The sequence below is a fragment of the Acipenser ruthenus genome, chromosome 4 (genome assembly GCF_902713425.1).
Source record: "Acipenser ruthenus chromosome 4, fAciRut3.2 maternal haplotype, whole genome shotgun sequence".
NCBI classification, from domain to species: Eukaryota; Metazoa; Chordata; class Actinopteri; order Acipenseriformes; family Acipenseridae; genus Acipenser; species Acipenser ruthenus.
The window spans coordinates 16,134,379-16,154,705 of record NC_081192.1 but is presented as its reverse complement, the minus strand read 5'-3'; the positions used below and the strand labels follow the sequence as shown (position 1 = coordinate 16,154,705).

Below are 20,327 nucleotides of genomic sequence, written 5' to 3'. Positions count from 1 at the left end.
AGAGAATAGTGTAAGGTACTGCACGCAGGCAATAAAAATGTGCATTATAAATATCATTTGGGAGATACTGAAATTGAAGAAGGAATCTATGAAAAAGACCTAGGAGTTTATGTTGACTCAGAAATGTCTTCATCTAGACAATGTGGGGAAGCTATAAAAAAGGCCAACAAGATGCCCGGATATATAGTGAAAAGTGTTGAATTTAAATCAAGGGAAGTAATGTTAAAACTTTACAATGCATTAGTAAGACCTCATCTAGAATATTGTGTTCAGTTCTAGTCACCTCGTTACAAAAAGGATATTGCTGCTCCAGAAAGAGTGCAAAGCAGAGCGACTGGGTTTAAAAGGCATGTCGTATGCAGACAGGCTAAAAGAATTGAATCTATTCAGTCTTGAACAAAGAAGACTACGTGGTGATCTGATTCAAGCATTCAAAATTCTAAAAGGTATTGACAATGTTGACCCAGGGCACTTTTTCAACCTGAAAAAAGAAACAAGGACCAGGGGTCACAAATGGAGATTAGATAAAGGGGCATTCAGAACAGAAAATAGGAGGCACTTTTTTACACAGAGAATTGTGAGGGTCTGGAACCAACTCCCCAGTAATATTGTTGAAGCTGACACCCTGGGATCCTTCAAGAAGCTGCTTGATGAGATTCTGGGATCAATAAGCTACTAACAACCAAACGAGCAAGATGGGCTGAATGGCCTCCTCTCGTTTTGTAAACTTTCTCATAACCTTAATCTCATAACCTTAAACAACATGGACAGTGCGAGAAACTGAATAGAAATTTGGTCAGTCACCAAAATCTGAGCCGAACTGGACAAAAATGGTAAAATAGGGTCTTTTCTCAAATTACTTTGTTTAATGCCTACAGTATGAGAATAGTGCTGTATTGTGTAACTGAATACTGTACTATTCTCCTACTGTAGGCATTCAACAAATGTATTAATTAAATTAGTGAAGTGCTCCTCCCGTTCCCCTGCTTTCTTCCACAACAATATGTAAGAATCTAAAACATGCTATTAAAAACTGGAGCAATGCATTTCAAGATACCTTGCAGGATATTGTAACATCCGGTTCACCGACCATAAACAAGCAAAGTGCACTTGCAAACTGCATTGTGAACACAAACTCACTTGATCATAAAAAAAAAAGGAAAAGGACCCAAAAAACACTCAAACTTTAGCTCGCATCCAAACAAACTCGTCCTTTGTTTGCAGATAAGTGTGTACAGCAAGCAAATGCATGCATTGTTTCAAACTAAACAAACCAGACCGAGTCCATTTGAAACTGACCCAGTGTGAATGCAGCCTTAGATGAAATGTGTGCCTACCTCAGAATTTCATGATTGAGCAGTAAAAGCTATGGATAGGTGGTTGATTTAAAAAAAAGTAAAAAGTAATAATGGGGGGAGGGGCTATACTTTGGCTACTGCATATTACCTTCTATAAGGCAGCTTCTATGATCTAAACAGATCAACAGCCATTGTATATCTAGTTCCAAGTACTCATGTGCCAGGAGGGGAGTGATTTAATAAGTATTTGAGTCACTATGCGATTACAACACAATTAAAAAATAAACTGATACAGCTGATCAATGTTAGATTATAGTCTATGGATTTTCTAAATGATTATTTATAGTAAACTAAACAGAGCCGTTTACATGTTTAAAGGTGGCAGCCTTGATGTAGTATAATGTTCTCTCATCAAATACTGTACTTTAGTTGTAAATTGTTAACTTGTGCTGTAACTTTTTATTTCTTGGATGTTGCTTTGCAGTATACTGAAGAAAAGACCTTGTGTAACAGGGCTGTTCTGTTAGTGTGGGTATCTGTTGAGAGAACCAGAGAGACGGAGGGTTTGCAATTGAAAAACGCCACACTGGCATCTAGGTTTTATTAACAATTACACAGGGTTGCAGTGGTAGGAGGTTTAAATTTAGTGCATGTTTCTGATTTTTTAATGCAGAAAAATGGCAGGTACACAGCTTATCTGGACCTCTGGATACAAGTAACAGTAAAGTCTGCTAATTTCTGTTTTACCCTAAAAAATCTCTAGTTACTTCACTCTTTCCATGTTCTTTTCTGTTAGGCAGAGTATAGTAACTTAATGTACACTAAGAATATACAATAACGTTGACTGTACAGTTTTAGCAGAAGTGATTTCTTATTTTTTTGTAAGTTTTTCTATTTGTTTTGAGTTAAAAGGTGCCAACTTTGGAGGTAATCAAAATATTCATCTTGTTAGAAGTGACACTGAATCTGAACCACTCTCTTAAAAAATATGAAAAATGCTTTTAACCTTTTACCTCCTAAAATAGAAAATGTTCCATTTTGGCCATTCGTGGAGTTTATTGTACATGCTTGCAATCCTTTAATAATTCCTGGAACCTCAAGTGCTTGATAGAGTTGTAATAGAATATTGATTGTATGGCTAACATTTTTAGATGCATGCTGTCTATGAAAAGTTTGTATCTTGATGCTAGCTAAGTACAGTAAAACCACTTTGCTTCTAGTGGGAGCTTAAAAGTTTAAATAGAAGAGTGGTTAACCCATTAAGGCCCACTGCCCTATTTAAAGAAGAGATTACTAAAGCTTTGAAATCCATGTTATTATTAGCATGAGCAATGCTAGAACTGGTTAACCATTCTATTGTAATTCATCACATCATTGTTTTATTTTTTAGTTTCACTTTAAATTCATGATACATATTTGTCATGTAGCACGCTATAAATCATTAAAGTGAAGTTAACATACAGCACGGGGAACTTTTCATTCTGTTTGAAGTAGAAATAAGTGTAAAAAACAAGCAAAGAACCAAAACAATCTTAAACACAAGAAGGTGGGAGGGGTATGTTGCTAGTGCTAATAACGGGTAAGACAATGGATTTTAAAATCTTCATTATAAACATTAGAATAGTAATGTTGTTTACCTCTTTGCATGAGACAAGCAGTGAATCTAAAAGGAGTAATAATCATGACTTTGTTAACATTATCACTGGTGTTTTAGTTTGGTTCTTCATTTGTTACTGTAGATTTTCTAATTTTGTATAATATTAAAAGTGGCATCTTAATGGGTGAAATATATTGACCTTTTGTGACCTTTTTTGATTTGCAAGGATAATCCAATAACAATTTCCCTTTTTGTGCCATTGCAGTTTTTGTGCAGGCCAGCAAGTTGCAGCACCACATCTTTTCTGCTCACGGTCAAGAGGACAAAATCTACGACTGCTCACAATGCCCCCAGAAGTTCTTCTTCCAGACAGAGCTACAGGTACTGTACCACTTGATGCTCAAAGGCCAGTGGATGGCCTGACGTTTCATAACGCTAACTTGTTCAGCTTTTGGAAGCATGCTTGGCACACCTTCATAGCTAATATTTTAGAAGACAAATCTCACGAACACAAAAGAGACATCTGTAGGATAGCGCCATCTGTTCGGTAAGTGTGAGGATTTCAGATCTGCATAATGCAGTTGCTGATTCTGGCTGTGCTGGTTGAAAGTGATCCAACAGAGAATGGGTACTTCTGGATCACTTTAACAGTTCTTTTGATTTGAGGTTCGTCCCGACTGGATTGATATGAACATATTTGAAAGGTGCAAAGGGAACTGCTGCTTCCCTTTTAATTCAGTGTGGTTTGCTTTTGTTTCCAAGAAACACTTTCAAGTAAACAATGTTGCTGGATGCCCCAGAATCCATCAGAGATCTCCCACTAAAATCCAAACAATTTGAGTGACTGCTAATCCAGAATGTGACAGGAGAGCTATTTTATATGATGTATGTGAAAATAATAAATGTGAACAAGAGTACATAGATGTATTATTGTTGTTAAATGGCGATAGCTAATGGTCTAGGCTGTATATCAGTATATTGCTTAAATTATGTTGTAGCTCTACCTAGATAACAATCTACCTCTACATAGAGTAGCATATATAACAGCAACACCAGGCTTCTATGCTGTAACACCTTATAGGCTGGAGTGAAAATTTTTAAATTATGGTCGAAAAGGTTGTAATAGTTAATGCAGAAGGCTACAGCTTGAAAAGGGGGGATTTTTTTTGTTCACACAATTGAACCTACAGTAAAGTTGGATCACAGGTCCTACAGTCTCTTGACATTATATATAGAGAGCACTTATCATGCTGTTTTATGCAGTCTTGATACAACAGCAGCCAAGCTTCGTACAGTGTGTATTTGCATATCTGTATGATTCTGACTTTTAAGTCCTGAATAAAATCCTTATCTGAAAAAGTTACTTGACAGAAGCCCTAGGAATCAGCAGTTCATTAAAATGAATTATAAGCTGAAACATACTGTTCCATAAAGAAAACTCTTTTTATTTTATTTTATTTTTTTTGCGAGCCCAGCTTTTAATCATTTGCTTCCAACTGAGGATAGAGAATGTTTTTATTTTGCGTTTACCCATTGGGCAGAAACCTAACACTGAACTATTAGCTTCCAGTAGCAAGGTTAATGCAGCTGATATGGTCACAGACTGGTTTTTATGCAGATGGAATGCCACACAATGCAATGAAAATCATTTTGAAAAGGACAAAACCAACTGTTTTTTATATAGCTTTATTTTTAAACTGTACTGGTTTAAAATAGATGTTAGGACCTCCGTGGTGGTTGTATGATAAGACATGGTAATTGGGACGGATTTATTTAAATTATGTTTATAGTAGCCCTGTGGTTATTACTAAGGTTACAGCACTGTTGATTGATATTATTAATACCAGTTATCTCCAAATTGGTACCAAAGATAAACATAGAATATGTTGTCACTTCTGTATGTTACATGTTGTATTGACAGCCTTTTGTGCCTTATACCTCTAGGCATATACTTATTAGACATATTCTTGCAATAAATAATATGTGCAGTACACAATTATAATACACCAAGTTAGACATAGATGGGAAACAGTTGAGTGTTCAACATCCCTGAATTAAAGAAGCACTCTTTTATTTCTTCAGGAGAGGATTCAAGACTAGCAGGGGAGGAAAGAAAAAAAAGCTAGAAATTAGAACACACTTCGGCCGAGAGTCAAGTTGTTTTTTGTGATCTAGGAGGTGAAAGATCAGGTTCAAGCTGGGGAAGTTGCCAGGCCAGGCTGAGAGGCAAGGATGATATTTTATTAATTTGGCAGTGAGATTTTGAATTCTGAAATCCTGACAAACTCTGTGACAGGTGAAATTCCTTCCCGTGAACTCAAGCCGGTGAGGGGCCTGCTAATTCAGCCTCTGTTCTGAGATGGACAATGGAAGGGCTTCTTTCTAATCAGCACTCGGAGGAACCCCCCTGACTGCCCCAGAGTGTGGGGCTGATTGAATAACTCCTGGGCCTCTTCCCTTACGCCTCCATCAGCAGGGGTCCGGAAGAATGCAATCTCACGCAGACTGACACTGAAGTGAGCTTCAAACTACTATTTTCAACTCTCCAGAGGAGCCCCTGTGTACTAAAAGGTAGATGGAGAGCAGATATTTTATGAGAAGCTGTCAGGAGAAGGTGGAGTAAATGTCTCAGCACCCGGGCTACACTGTAGCTGAGTTTATCGTATAAATGTCCATTTTTTTTTTTCTTTGTCTGTTTCCCTTGAATGTAAATAATAATTGGTCGTCTTCCGATCCCTAATTTCATCTTTTATTTTTTTTTTCACCATCAGGCCCTTTTGCTTTAACCACAACTGCAGACAAATCAGTACCAGGAGTACTGGAATATGTTATTCATTTTCTGGCCCTCGGCCGACCAGACTGCAGAAACAGTATCTTTGTACAGCATTGTTTCAAGTCTCTGAAGCTGTGCACTAAATAGATTATTACTGTGAGTATACTGTTCATCTTGCATGTAACATGCAACCTGTATATAACATAAAGAGACTGCATGCTATATTCATGTTAAACTGCTCTTGATCAGTATTTGAAAAGTTTTGGGGTTTTTTTTTATTGTTTGTTTTTCACAGAGCCAGCCAATGTGACATGGTTTCAGCAAACTGTCAGTAATGTGGTTTAACAAAATCTCTGGATTTGAAATGCAAATGGTGTTCAAAGGAAGAAAAATAGATTTTTAATGCACCTTTATTTTTTGCAGAATGTGCTAAAAAGTAGGGAATGTTTTAATTGATAGAATAGAGTTTTGAGGGAAGGTGTATGAGGCCAACTTCCTAATGTGCTACAGGCAACTTGGTTTAATTGGGAAGCTTCTTTGATGGAAGGCTTTACAGACAACCTAACCCTTAATTCTGCAATAATCCGTGTTTGTTACTGAGCAGTATGAATCCATACAATATAATGTAGCCCTGCCTTGGTTGATGGTTGTTGTGTTTTGTTTGGTTGGATTTTACCACAAACTAAGCTCACATTGTCTCCAGAAAGACAGTAGCATTCCCCTGCTGGCAATCTCTTTGATTTTTGATTAGGTCAGTTATTTACTGTAATACCACAGGTCAGCCCTCCAAAAGACTTAAAAGGTTGAATTTACTGCTTGTGAAGGGCAGTGGCCCAGGAGGTGGAAAGCCACACAGAGCAGGCCTGTCACTGGGAGTCACAGTATAGCAGCCTCCCAGTCTTTGGCTGGAGGGTAAAGAGGATGAGGAACAGAAGTGACAGTTAAATGGCATTATTTTTTTATCATTTTAGCAAACCTGGCTGTTTTTCCATCAAAAATAGTTTACCATAGCAAATCTGTGTGGTTATGTGGAATTTTCCCATTATAATACTATGGTAATGCCATAGTTTACCATAGTTTGTCATGATAACCAGCTTCTACTGTAGTGTTGCAGGTGGTTGAACTTGGCTCAGTGGCTTATTTCTTTTTTAAGCAACTACCGGTAATCTTTGAATAAACAGCTTCTCTCTGACATAATGTGCAGTAGCAACATTTGAAACTGTTAATGGTATGTAGTATAAAGTACAGTTATGTTCCATGAGAGCTGAAGTGTCTGAATTAAATGCAAAACAAAAACAGAGGATGGTCTACTGTAAAGGTTTATGATAAAAGAACCCCGAACACAAATACAGCTCCATGCTTTCTGCATCATTCTTTAAGGGAAGCAAACAACATAAGAGATTAAAAAAAAGCTCTGTCAAAAATGGTAATATGAAATGAATTACATTTATTTTCTGAAGAACAGTAAAATTCGACCCACCTTGTGTCACTGTTAGAGCATATCCGTTGTCTTGGGAAGCATGACCAATGCTTTTCAGCGGCTTTGAGGAATGCTTCCTTTGGTTTATTGTATCTCATCTGTAATTGCATGTGAGTAGCTTACACGTAATATGTCAGTTATTATCTCCACATGCCCAGTAACGGGGATATAGCGCGCACACTGTCTTTCCATCGCGATGTCACGCTTCTATTATCAGCTGTATCTTCAGAACTACTAATCAATGGGATAACGATTAATGTGGTTCTTACCACTGGTAATTGAGAATCTCACAATCATGGCAACCTATTTCTGTCTGAGTTATTGGCTCTTGACCGGACTATATTTATGTAAGAAGTTAGTTAACATACATTGAATCTAGGTCATTTTTTCACTGTACTGACAGTTAATGGGATGGCTGTGGATTTGCAGGCATTATTTAAAAAGTGTTAGTCCAGTGATTTTAAAAGTAATTTTCAGGATCTACTTACTCATTTTCCCCTTCATATGATTTAGCATGTGTGTGTTCTTGGCAATAGCAATAAAACAGAACTGAAAATGAGTCTCATCTTACAGCCTAACAAAAGTTACCTGTTCTCTCTCTGGTTGGATCTGAGATGGTGGCCAACTGATAGACTTGTTAAGAAGGTTAACAAAGGCTTGTTATACACTTTTCAAGTGACAGAGGTATGTTGGTATTAAGCGCATAATAGGGCGGGCGAACAGAGCGTGATCGGGTTCTCCCCCTATGAGGACAGTGTGTGCTAATCGTGAATGCAGCAGTTTTGAAATCAATGTAAGATTATCCCAGTAATGATCAATTGCAAAGATTTTTGAATACATATATATTTTTTTGTCCAATACACATCAGTCTTAAAATATTTAAGTATGTTTGATTAATTTTACTTTTACAGAGCTCTAAAGTGGCTACATAGCGCAAAAGACAATGAAACCTGTCATATTAATCGTAATAACAATTTCTCAAAATATTATATAAATCTCAGAAAATATCATTCTTTGGATTGTACAATTCACCTAGATTACATTCGGCACAAAAAAGCAAGTAGCTTTTATTGTGTAATAGTTTGTTTTTAAATCAGGCCACACCGACTTCATGTTCTGGTCACCTCGTTACAAAAAGGATATTGCTGCTCTAGAAAGAGTGCAAAGAAGAGCAGCCAGAATTATCCCGGGTTTAAAAGGCATGTTGTATGCAGACAGGCTAAAATAATTGAATCTATTCAGTCTTGAACAAAGAAGACTACGCAGTGATCTGATCCAAGCATTCAAAATCCTAAAAGGTATAGACAATGTCGACCCAGGGGACTTTTTTGACCACGGTATGGAACCAACTCCCCAGTAATGTTGTTGAAGCTGACACCCTGGGATCCTTCAAGAAGCTGCTTGATGAGATTCTGGGATCAATAAGTTACTAACAACCAAACGAGCAAGATGGGCTGAATGGCCTCCTCTCGTTTGTAAACTTTCTTATGTTCTTTCTTATGTTCTTATATTATGCATACAAACTTCATTAAAATAAACTTCATAGATTTTAATCTTTCTGAATCTCAGTTTTCAATTTATTCTGACAGTCAGACATAGTTTAAATATTTTGGGCCGGTATTCTGAAAACAAAACCAAATTCCAAACTCTGAAAAATTATATAATATGGTTAATGCTATGTATCCGGAAGACATACCTTTTGAATTATTATCCTATTGGTTGTGGGTTTAAAAGATATTTGGGTTGGATTAAGTGACAGGTTTTTACAGACGTGCAGTCGAAGTTTCCTCCCTCTGAGACATTGACAACAAGTGCTGCTGCTGTGAGTGTTAGAAGGCGCCAACAGTGATAAGGGGAAGCAGCATTCCTTTTTGTGCAGAATTAGACCTGTCATTATTAACAAATGGGGTGATGCATGAGATCTATATATAGAGACGTGCTCAAATTTGTTGGTACCCTTACAGCTCATTGAAATAATGCTTCATTCCTCCTGAAAAGTGATGAAATTAAAAGCTATTTTATCATGTCTCCAATCTTGTAATCAGTCATTCAGCCTATTTAAATGGAGAAAAGTAGTCACTGTGCTGTTTGGTATCATTGTGTGCACCACACTGAACATGGACCAGAGAAAGCAAAGGAGAGAGTTGTCTGAGGAGATCAGAAAGAAAATAATAGACAAGCATGGTAAAGGTAAAGGCTACAAGACCATCTCCAAGCAGCTTGATGTTCCTGTGACAACAGTTGCAAATATTATTAAGAAGTTTAAGGTCCATGGAACTGTAGCCAACCTCCCTGGGCGCAGCCGCAAGAGGAAAATCGACCCCAGATTGAACAGAAGGATAGTGCGAATGGTAGAAAAAGAACCAAGGATAACTGCCAAAGAGATACAAGCTGAACTCCAAGGTGAAGGTACGTCAGTTTCTGATCGCACCATCCGTCGCTTTTTGAGCGAAAGTGGGCTCCATGGAAGAAGACCCAGGAGGACTCCACTTTTGAAAGAAAAACATAAAAAAAGCCAGACTGGAATTTGCTAAAATGCATATTGACAAGCCACAATCCTTCTGGGAGAATGTCCTTTGGACAGATGAGTCAAAACTGGAACTTTTTGGCAAGTCACATCAGCTCTATGTTCACAGACGAAAAAATGAAGCTTTCAAAGAAAAGAACACCATACCTACAGTGAAACATGGAGGAGGCTCGGTTATGTTTTGGGGCTGCTTTGCTGCGCCTGGCACAGGGTGCCTTGAATCTGTGCTGGGCACAATGAAATCTCAAGACTATCAAGGCATTCTGGAGCGAAACGTACTGCCCAGTGTCAGAAAGCTCTGTCTCAGTCGCAGGTCATGGGTCCTCCAACAGGATAATGACCCAAAACACACAGCTAAAAGCACCCAAGAATGGATAAGAACAAAACATTGGACTATTCTGAAGTGGCCTTCTATGAGTCCTGATCTGAATCCTATCGAACATCTATGGAAAGAGCTGAAACTTGCTGTCTGGAGAAGGCACCCATCAAACCTGAGACAGCTGGAGCAGTTTGCTCAGGAAGAGTGGGCTAAACTACCTGTTAACAGGTGCAGAAGTCTCATTGAGAGCTACAGAAAACGTTTGATTGCAGTGATTGCCTCTAAAGGTTGTGCAACAAAATATTAGGTTAGCGGTCCCATCATTTTTGTCCATGCCATTTTCATTTGTTTTATTATTTACAATATTATGTTGAATAAAAAATCAAAAGCAAAGTCTGATTTCTATTAAATATGGAATAAACAATGGTGGATGCCAATTACTTTTGTCAGTTTCAAGTTATTTCAGAGAAAATTGTGCATTCTTCGATTTTTGTGGAGGGGTACCAACAAATTTGAGCACGTCTGTAAGTAACGAGACAGAACGATATGTAACTCTTGCAGTCATCTTAAATCGTAAATTCAGTCTTGATATTAGAAATGTGCAGCATGAGCAGTATTTCAAATGCGCTATATGCACATATATAAATCAAATTATTAATGTGTGTAGAAATTCTGCTAAGAATACGTGTGATACATTTAAAGGGCACGTTTTTACTTTGCCCCTTGCAAGCAGAGGAGTGATTGACAGCAGTTACTTAGATGGTATGACTGGTCAAACGTCACAGGGCAGCTCAGGTAGTACAGACACAGGGCTAGTAGCATCGATACAGTTCACGGTGGATCTGATTCTGCAAATATGCTAGGCCACTTAAAAACATGGATTTGTAATTTACAAAGGAAGCTAAAACATGTAGAAAACATGACTTTGCAGTGCACAGATTTAGTTTAAATTGTATTATTTATGACATTTTAAAAAAATGCTTCATATTTATTATTTATATAAATATTCACGTTACTTGCTTTTTCAGTGGCAAATCCATTAATCCAATATAATAACATTCTTTACAAATTATTAATATGTAAAACTACAAGCTACTCAATATGTTATTATGACTTTCTGACCCCTAAGAAATACTACAAAATATTGCATAATGGGTATAATTGTAATTTTTTAACAAACAAATAAATGCCCTTTAAAACGTGCTATAATACATTAAGTTTCTGTATATTATAAACAAAACCCATGCATTTAATAATGATGCTTAATGCATTTTTTGCAGTACAGAGTGTCTGTCTCCGTGCCCCCTGACAGTCTTGGCAGAGTGACAGATTTGTTTTTAGGGGTAGGCTATAGCGTAAAAAAAAAAGGATCTTTCAATTTAAAATCACAATCTAGCTTGGAGTAAATTTTTCCAATGAAGTTTTAATATTTTAATGACTGTGGCATGGGTGTATTTTGTAATGCCTGATGGCGAACAACAGTAAATATTAACAATGTCAATGAGAAGCAATACAGAGGCGTGTATTGCTTATCTGTAATCCGCGGGTTGGCCCTGAAATAATAACAGTCCCGTTTTAATTCACCCACACGTAACACTTACACAAACACAAACACCTGTCCACAATGCGTGCTCTAGTGCTCATGGTGAAAATACAGTCCTTTAGTGCAAACAAAGTGAAGTGTTGTCCTAAATGAAGGAACAGATTACGTTACTTCATCCTCTATTTATACCGTCACACATTACCCCTTGGTGAACGATTGCAGCCGCTCCTCCAATCCGCGGCTGCCACATCATTTCCCTGAATGAAGTGTCAGGCCAAACAGTCCAGGGTACTCTGTTCCCGTTACTTAGCGCCCTCACAGGTCGGGAGGGAAATTTACCACCAAGAATCATTGTCTTTCTGTCACAGTGACACATCTTTTATTTTTTTAAATTCTGAAAGCTAAAAAAAATTGAAATCCAAGATGGCCACCGGCCAGGAAATGTAGTCGAATTTGGTGCGTAAAAAAAAATATATATATTTTAATTTCAGATATGTTTAAGTTAAGTAAAAACTATTGATAATAACCTATTTGGGGTTTTATTTGTTGAAATCTTAAAAACACTTTGACCACCCTACTCATAAGGTGACCAGATTTTTAAGTCCTTAAACTGGGACAGTATGGACACATTGTGAATAACTTCCAACATCCAAGCTACGGGGAAGATCTCTGGTTTTTATTTTCACTTTGGCAATGTTTGATCTAATATCACATTGAAAGTGAATGCAGAGACTCATGGTGATATTCAGATCTTATTGTCTTTGTAATTTCATTTTTATACAAGTATAGTTATTACATTACACAGCAGCAATTCAATAATATCAAATTCAGAGATTATATTTTTGATTACTGCTGCAAATCTAGTCCCTTTTCTGCCTAGAACTGTATCTTCTCTCTTTGATTTTCACTTTCCATCTTGCTCTATCTCTATCTCTATGCTATCCTCCAGTGTCCAATCTACAAACCAGGCCCTTCCTGTATGAAAACATTACATATCTCAATATTTATTAAATGAGTACTTCATAGAATCTGTGAAAGAATCTGTATTTTTTTTTTCAATTGCAATTTCTGCTTAGATTTGTATCTACTTTCTACTATTAAACTATTACTATTAAAGGTGATGAAATGTGTTAACTTTTGACTGTGTGCAATAAATGAAGCCCACTAATCAGCTTTTCTGAGTTTTGTTTAGAAGCTGCCCTGTTTGCGGAAACAGGAATTTCCTTCAGAAGTAGTTATTAAGTATGGTAAATAGTAATCCATGTAGGAAGACCCTTTAAGTTTTTTCTAACTCCCCCTTTAGCATGCTGTAAGCTGACAGGCATCGCTTAAAATGGAAAGGGACCTGTTAAAAACATTTTAATTACATGATGACATATCCTGCCTATTCCATTTTTCGGTACCAATCAATGATCATGAGAAAATCTTCAGACAATCTATTTTAAATGATGGCTGTCGGCTTAAAACATGTTGAAAAGGAAATTTGGAAATAACTATTTGGAGAAACTTAAAGGGAACAACCTCATCCCCAGCCACCCTGACATTTGCCTCTTTTGCTGAAGGAAAAACATTTATCAATGTGTTGTTTTTTCTTCTATTAAACTAATAGCAGTGATAAAGTAAAATATTTATAAAATACTTATATAGCTATCACACGTATGCAACAGATAACATTAATCTTAAATATGAATAATCCATTGTCTATTTTTTTCTTAAACTTTGCAGGATAAAATATACTTCTTCTATAATACATTGGGGTCACCAAATTAAGAGATTTAATTTGGTAGGCAGCTTATTTAGATATTTTTTAACGAAGAAAGATACAATGAAACAAGGATGTGATTCTTTTTGTATTTGTAAGAAATTAAATTGGTACCTGGAGACCTAAAATGTATACTTAAATAAATAAAAGAAAATGTTAGAAACTTGTCAAATATTTTTACAACGTGAATTTCACAAATGTGAAAATAATTTATTTTGTATTATTCACTAACATATGTTTCTTAGAGGGTACCTGTGGTGAACTGAACTGAAGTGAATATATACTTATTTCAGTAGAAAATATGTTTCCAAATATCATATTTTACATCCCCTCCTATGGTAATGCTAATGGTCTATTTTGATGCACAAAGTGTTCAAACCACAACAAGCTTCAGTGTACTGCGTTGTAATCATCGCATGGTGATGTGGCATGTCAGCGTTGATTTCCTCAATTGTCGCCTATAGCAACACATGAAGAAAAGTCATTAGCACGCAGATATACAAATATCATGGATGAAGAGAATAATTCCAACACAGTACAAATGGTACCTGTATGAGCCGTGATTGGTTGCAAATGTGAATGTTGACTGTTCAGTAGTTCTTAGTCCAGATTTGCACAGCGCTGTACAGACGCTTTTTAATGCTACTGGTCATTCAATCTTCCCTTCAGTCACATCAAGTGTCATTGTACTGTAATAAGTTAGATATGGTAGTAACACAGCAGCCTGATGCGATGGTGCACTGAGTGAAAAAAAAAGGACGAAATGAGCGTCCCAAGAAAGGTTCTGCGGACACTGGGACCAGTGTTCCAAAAGTGGGACTGTCCCGTCCAAAACAGGATGTCTGGTCACCTAAGCTACTCATAAGCATTACTACTAGTCTGAATCCTACCACCTATAAACTACTGTAAAACAGTGTCTGCCTTTGGAGTTTTAAATGCTTTTGGGCATGATTTAAAAAATAAAAATGTATATAGTTTGTATTATTATTATTATTATTATTATTTATTTCTTAGCAGACGCCCTTATCCAGGGCGACTTACAATCGTAAGCAAAAACATTTCAAGCGTTACAATACAAGTAATACAATAAGAGCAAGAAATACAATAACTTTTGTTCAAGCAAAGTACAAGTTTGACAAACCACAATTTAATAATACAGCAGGTAATAGTGATAGTTACATCAGGATATGATTAAATAGTGATAGTTACATCAGGATGTGATTAAATACAAAGTACTACAGGTTAAAAACTTGGCAGATTACAGTATTTTGAAGTACAGGATTAAATGCAGTAAAATAGGGGCTGATAAGAGCAAAATAAAGCACATTTACATGAAGGGTGATAGTGTCCCAGGATACAAACAGAGGAGTTCTACAGGTGCTCTTTGAAGAGGTGAGTCTTAAGGAGGCGCCGGAATGTGGTCAGGGACTGGGCAGTCCTGACATCTGTAGGAAGGTCATTCCACCACTGCGGAGCAAGGGTGGAGAAGGAGCGGGCTTTGGAGGCAGGGGGGGTAGCGGTGGTAGAGCTAGTCTTCTAGTGCAGGCGGAGCGGAGAGGTCGAGTGGGGGTGTAGGGAGAGATGAGGGTCTGGAGGTAGCTGGGTGCAGACTGGTCAAGGCATCTGTAGGCTAGTACAAGAGTCTTGAACTGGATGCGAGCGGTGATCGGGAGCCAGTGGAGCGAGCGGAGTAGTGGAGTAGCGTGGGCGAAGCGAGGCAGAGAGAACACCAGGCGGGCAGCAGAGTTCTGGATGAGCTGGAGCGGACGGGTGGCGGACGCAGGGAGGCCAGCCAGGAGGGAGTTGCAGTAGTCTAGGCGGGAGAGTACCAGGGCCTGGACCAGGAGCTGGGTAGCATAGTTGGTGAGGAAGGGTCGGATTCTTCGGATGTTGCTCAGGAAGAATCGGCAAGTGCGTGCCAGTATTATTATTATTATTATTATTATTATTATTATTATTATTATTATTAAAAATGATACGAGGTTCCATATCTTTAAGTTTTAGATTAAGTTCTTAATTTTTTTAGAGATAAAAAAAATAAAACAGATTCATATTTCTGGCTGTCTGATAGACTTTTGCTTTAATTGTATTTACTGCATTAAGTCCAAAATAGATTCCATGGCTTCTACTAACCCTCTCCTGTGTCAGTCTTGATAGCCTGCAGCCATACCTCTTTGAATTCTGAATTCATCGTATCTCAGAAATTATTCTAGGTTGGGCCTCCCCTAGGAATGCCAAGGGCCTGATTCAATAAGCATTTATGCACTATTTTTCTGTAAAAGGAAAGACAATCTGGATTATATTACAGAACTTGCAAGAAATAACTAAGAGGCATGTTGGAGCTCTGACATTAGCATTCTGGTACTTCTTGTTTTAAAGTTTTGTAACCTTAACATTTTGCTCTTCCTTTTAGAAAAAAAATCATATTGATCACCACAGGGGAAATTCCTGGTGGTTTGAAAGAGAGCAATCGTCCATATGGCCCAAGACTCATCTAATTCCCCAAAACAGAACAAACTTCAACTTTGATAAGATAACGGATGGTCTCTGGCAATTTAGGAATTTTGGTGGTAGAAATAAAGAATTGCATACAGTCAACTCATTTCTTATTAATATCTAGGGTTTGGATTAATGGGCTATGGAACTGAACTGCCCCTCAGGTGACTGCTGTTCTTGACATGTAATGGATAAATGATACTAAAAAATATTGATTGCAAGTTCTGTTTAGTGATGATGGGCAACCAGTCAGATCTGGGGAGCAGTCACAAGGAAAAGTCTCAATGTAATGCTATGGTATAATTCATATCACTCGAGAACAATTAAAACATCTTGTTTATTCGTGTAGCCAAATTAATGCCATCCTGGCTGCTGTCTACCTTATTGAGAGTTCAATATATGTATGTAGTCAAAGCTTTATAGAAATTCTTGTCTCATCATGACACTGTTCTGTGTAACAGTCGCAGATGAACATTGCAGTAATTACTGAACAGAAGTAGATTCTGTATCGTGTCTGACAAGACATTTTAATACTGCAACAGCTTGTAGAACAGGTAGTCTTTTCTGCTCATAATTAAGTTCTTAATAGGACTGCAGAAGCAGCATTTCCATACAAGCACCAGGATGTGAACATTACTTTACCACAGCAATTTTAACTTGTCTTGTTAGATTATGATTCTCTTTGAGAAAAAAAAATTCTGCTGAGAGGTTTTGTGGGTGGAAATTGCTGCTTTGAATTAGGGGTCAGAAGTTATTTTAAAAAGATACACCATACCGTATTAGAGTTTCAAGTCTCAAGTCATGCTGGCCTGGGGATGATTTTTCTTTGCAATGGGGTGGCCAGCTACTCCCTGTAGGGAGATAAACAAGGGTTGGAGCTGCCCCTTACTAGTTAAGCAAAAGCACCCTGCTGACCCAGGGGCAGGCATTAAGAAGCAAAGGCTGTGGGTGAACTTACGGTTGCTCCGGCCTAGTTTTCCCCAGCAGGTGCCTTAATTAGACAGTGGTGCTTAGAGAAGTTCTATGGCAGGGGTAGTGTATATAATAAGGAGGGGAAAGTCCATATATTTGAAAAAAGTGCTAATATTGAGTTGGCTTTGATAGAAAATATGAGTCCTGCTGGTAACCAATAGCTCAAATAATAAAGATACAATTATTTATGTTGAGAATAAATCCAGCAAAAATAATAATACTGTCTGAGCTTGTTTTTTTTTTAAACAAAGTTTTACTAAATATTCCTATTGTTGTTTTTTGTATGTTTGTTAGTTTTTTAAACAAAGTGGCTCAAGGTTGATAATTCCCTGGTATTACAAAGTAATCTTTTTCAAGTATTATCTGTCTGTGTTGTTATTCGTAAGGGGAATTGATGTGGCAGTTACGCTGCCTACAGACGGTAGAGACTGGCACAGAATATGTCAGAATTGTATCACATGAGCCTTGTGATATAATTAGAAGTGCATTCATAGCAGCACAGGAATAAAGAGGGCTGGAGGAATAGTAGAGTGCAGCTGTATTGTGTGAGTGACAGCGGGTTATTCTGATGCTGGTAACTTGATCATCCCTTAGTTGCTCAGCCTTTGCAGCACATGAAGGACATCTGATTATCAAAACCATTAAAGTGCTTAGGCTTCAGGTGCATTTGGTGAAGGACACAAAAGGGTGTACAGTGGAAACCACTTAACATGAATGTCGGGGTAGGGACAAAAACCTGCATCTTTTAACAAAAGCTTTCAAAACACCAAGGCCTTTTTTGTTTAATGTACATAAGAACATAAGAAGAACATAGGAACATAAGAAAGTTTACAAACGAGAGGAGGCCATTCAGCCCATCTTGCTCGTTTTGGTTGTTAGTAGCTTATTGATCCCAGAATCTCATCAAGCAGCTTCTTGAAGCATTCCATACCGTCACAATTCTCTGTGTAAAAAAGTGCCTCCTATTTTCTGTTCTGAATGCCCCTTTATCTAATCTCCATTTGTGACACCTGGTCCTTGTTTCTTTTTTCAGGTCGAAAAAGTCCCCTGGGTCGACATTGTCTATACCTTTTAGGATTTTGAATGCTTGAATCAGATCACTGCGTAGTCTTCTTTGTTCAAGACTGAATAGATTCAATTCTTTTAGCCTGTCTGCATACGACATGCCTTTTAAACCCAGGATAATTCTGGTTGCTCTTCTTTGTACTCTTTCTAGAGCAGCAACGAGGTGACCAGAACTGAACACAATATTCTAGGTGAGGTCTTACTAATGCATTGTAAAGTTTTAACATTACTTCCCTTGATTGAAATTCAACACTTCTCACAATATATCCGAGCATCTTGTTGGCCTTTTTTATAGCTTCCCCACATTTTCTAGATGAAGACATTTCTGAGTCAACATAAACTCCAAGGTCTTTTTCATAGATCACTTCTTCAATTTCAGTATCTCCCATGTGATATTTATAATGCACATTTTTATTGCCTGCATGCAATACTTTACACTTTTCTCTATTAAATGTCATTTGCCATGTGTCTGCCCAGTTCTGAATGCTGTCTAGATCATTTTGAGTTACCTTTGCTGCTGCAGTGTTTGCCACTCCTCCTATTTTGTGTCGTCTGTAAATTTAACAAGTTTGCTTACTATACCAGAATCTAAATCATTAATGTAGATTAGGAATAGCAGAGGACCTAATACTGATCCCTGTGGTACACCACTGGTTATCTCGCTCCATTTTGAGGTTTCTCCTCTAATCAGTACTTTCTGTTTTCTACATGTTAACCACTCCCTAATCCATGTGCATGCATTTCCTTGAATCCCTACTGCGTTTCAGTTTGAGAATTAATCTTGTATGCAGGACTTTGTCAAAAGCTTTCTGGAAATCTAAATAAACCATGTTGTATGCTTTGCAGTTATCCATTGTCGATGTTGCAGCCTCAAAAAAATCAAGCAGATTAGTTAGACACGATCTCCCTTTCCTAAAACCATGCTGACTGTCTCCCAGGATATTGTTACCATATAGGTAATTTTGGATCTTATTATAGTTTCCATAAGTTTACATATAATAGAAGTCAGGCTTATTGATCTGTAGTTACCTGGTTCGGTTTTGTCTCCCTTTTTGTGGATTGGTATTACATTTGCAATTTTCCAGTCTGTCGGTACAACCCCTGTGTCAAGAGACTGTTGCATGATCTTGGTTAGCGGTTTGTAAATAACTTCTTTCATTTCTTTCAGTGCTACTGGGAGGATCTCATCCGGCCCAGCGGATTTGTTTATTTTAAGAGCTCTTAGTCCCTTTAACACTTCTGCCTCTGTTATGCTAAAGTTATTTAAAACTGGATAGGAACAGGTCGACATGTGGGGCATGTTGTCCGTGTCCTCCTTTGTAAAAACCTGTGAAAAGTAATCATTTAATATATTTGCTTTTTTTTTTTTTCTTCGTCAACCATTTTGCCATTTATGTCTCTTAGACATTAACCTCCTCTTTGAATGTTCTCTTGCTGTTATAATATTGGAAAAACATTTTGGAATTGGTTTTAGCCCCCTTAGCAATATGCAGCCAGACAAACTCAATAAATACATAATTGAATGGGGTTTACTTGCTTAAAGGAGGCACTTGGCAAGTTAACAACTTCATTTATCTAGAATCAAGACATTGTCAGGATGTTGCAAGTAAATGATGGAATGTGTTATTCTGCTCCCTGGTTTTAGGGTTTGTCTGGCTATTTGTTTACTACAGCGCTATAAAAAACTTTAGTATTCAAGACTAGAAGAGTTTTTTTGTGAAAAACAACATATTGCTTCCTTATGAAGGAATAACCATCCCTGTACATGCACACAAACACAGACCATTTAAACGTTCCTCTGTCTAAAGCTCAAGACCTCTCCTTTTCAAAGGATTAGCAATAAAAACAAAATACCCACATCCCCACTCAATTGTTCTTGGTGAGCTTTTCCTTTGACATATTTGTTTTGTCTGGCCCAAGTGGCATTTTTTTCCTAGGCTCAGGCCCAAAGTCTTTCCTTTCTTTTCAAAAACAACTAAGCGAAGCCAAATTCTTTTCTCACAATACCCAGAATGTACCTGTTTGTTTCAGTATCCCATACAGTAATTCGCCTTACTCAGGGAGCCGATGGAGACATCTTAACCACAGTATACAGTATAGCAAATGAGATGGTCAGTTTCCAAGGAGACAGTCAGCAGTAACAAAACAAAAGGCAATCCAATTTGTTTTTTACTCTGTTCTGGTAGCCATTGGCTGTCTAGAGACTTAATACTTTTGGGGCATTTAAAAAGGCCAGGCTTCAAATACCATAAATGAAAAGCATAACTTGGTCTCTGTATGCAGAATAAGATCTATAACATGTCTACTCCCATACAAGTTTACCTTGGTCAGAGCATAACAAAGGGTAGTAAGTAAAGTTTTAACTCAGTAAAGTTATGGCAAGGCACAAACAAGCATGGTAAATCACAGGTATGTACAAGGAGGTGCAATTCGTATAAGCAAATGACATGACTGTGAATTTTAAAGAAAAATCTAAACATTAAGAATAAATACTT

The 20,327-nt window shown here is 37.5% G+C and overlaps 1 protein-coding gene across 8 annotated transcripts in view; it reads left to right on the top strand.

Moving 5' to 3' along the window:
* Positions 1-20,327, top strand: part of LOC117400261 (zinc finger protein 521-like) — a 192,541-nt gene that overhangs the window by 161,610 nt on the left and 10,604 nt on the right. For all 8 annotated transcript variants that reach the window (XM_033999917.3, XM_033999916.3, XM_033999915.3 and 5 more), the window contains one exon: positions 3,161-3,276. In XM_033999917.3, coding sequence (XP_033855808.1) covers positions 3,161-3,276 — 116 coding nt within the window. The remainder of the gene's footprint in view (positions 1-3,160; positions 3,277-20,327) is intronic.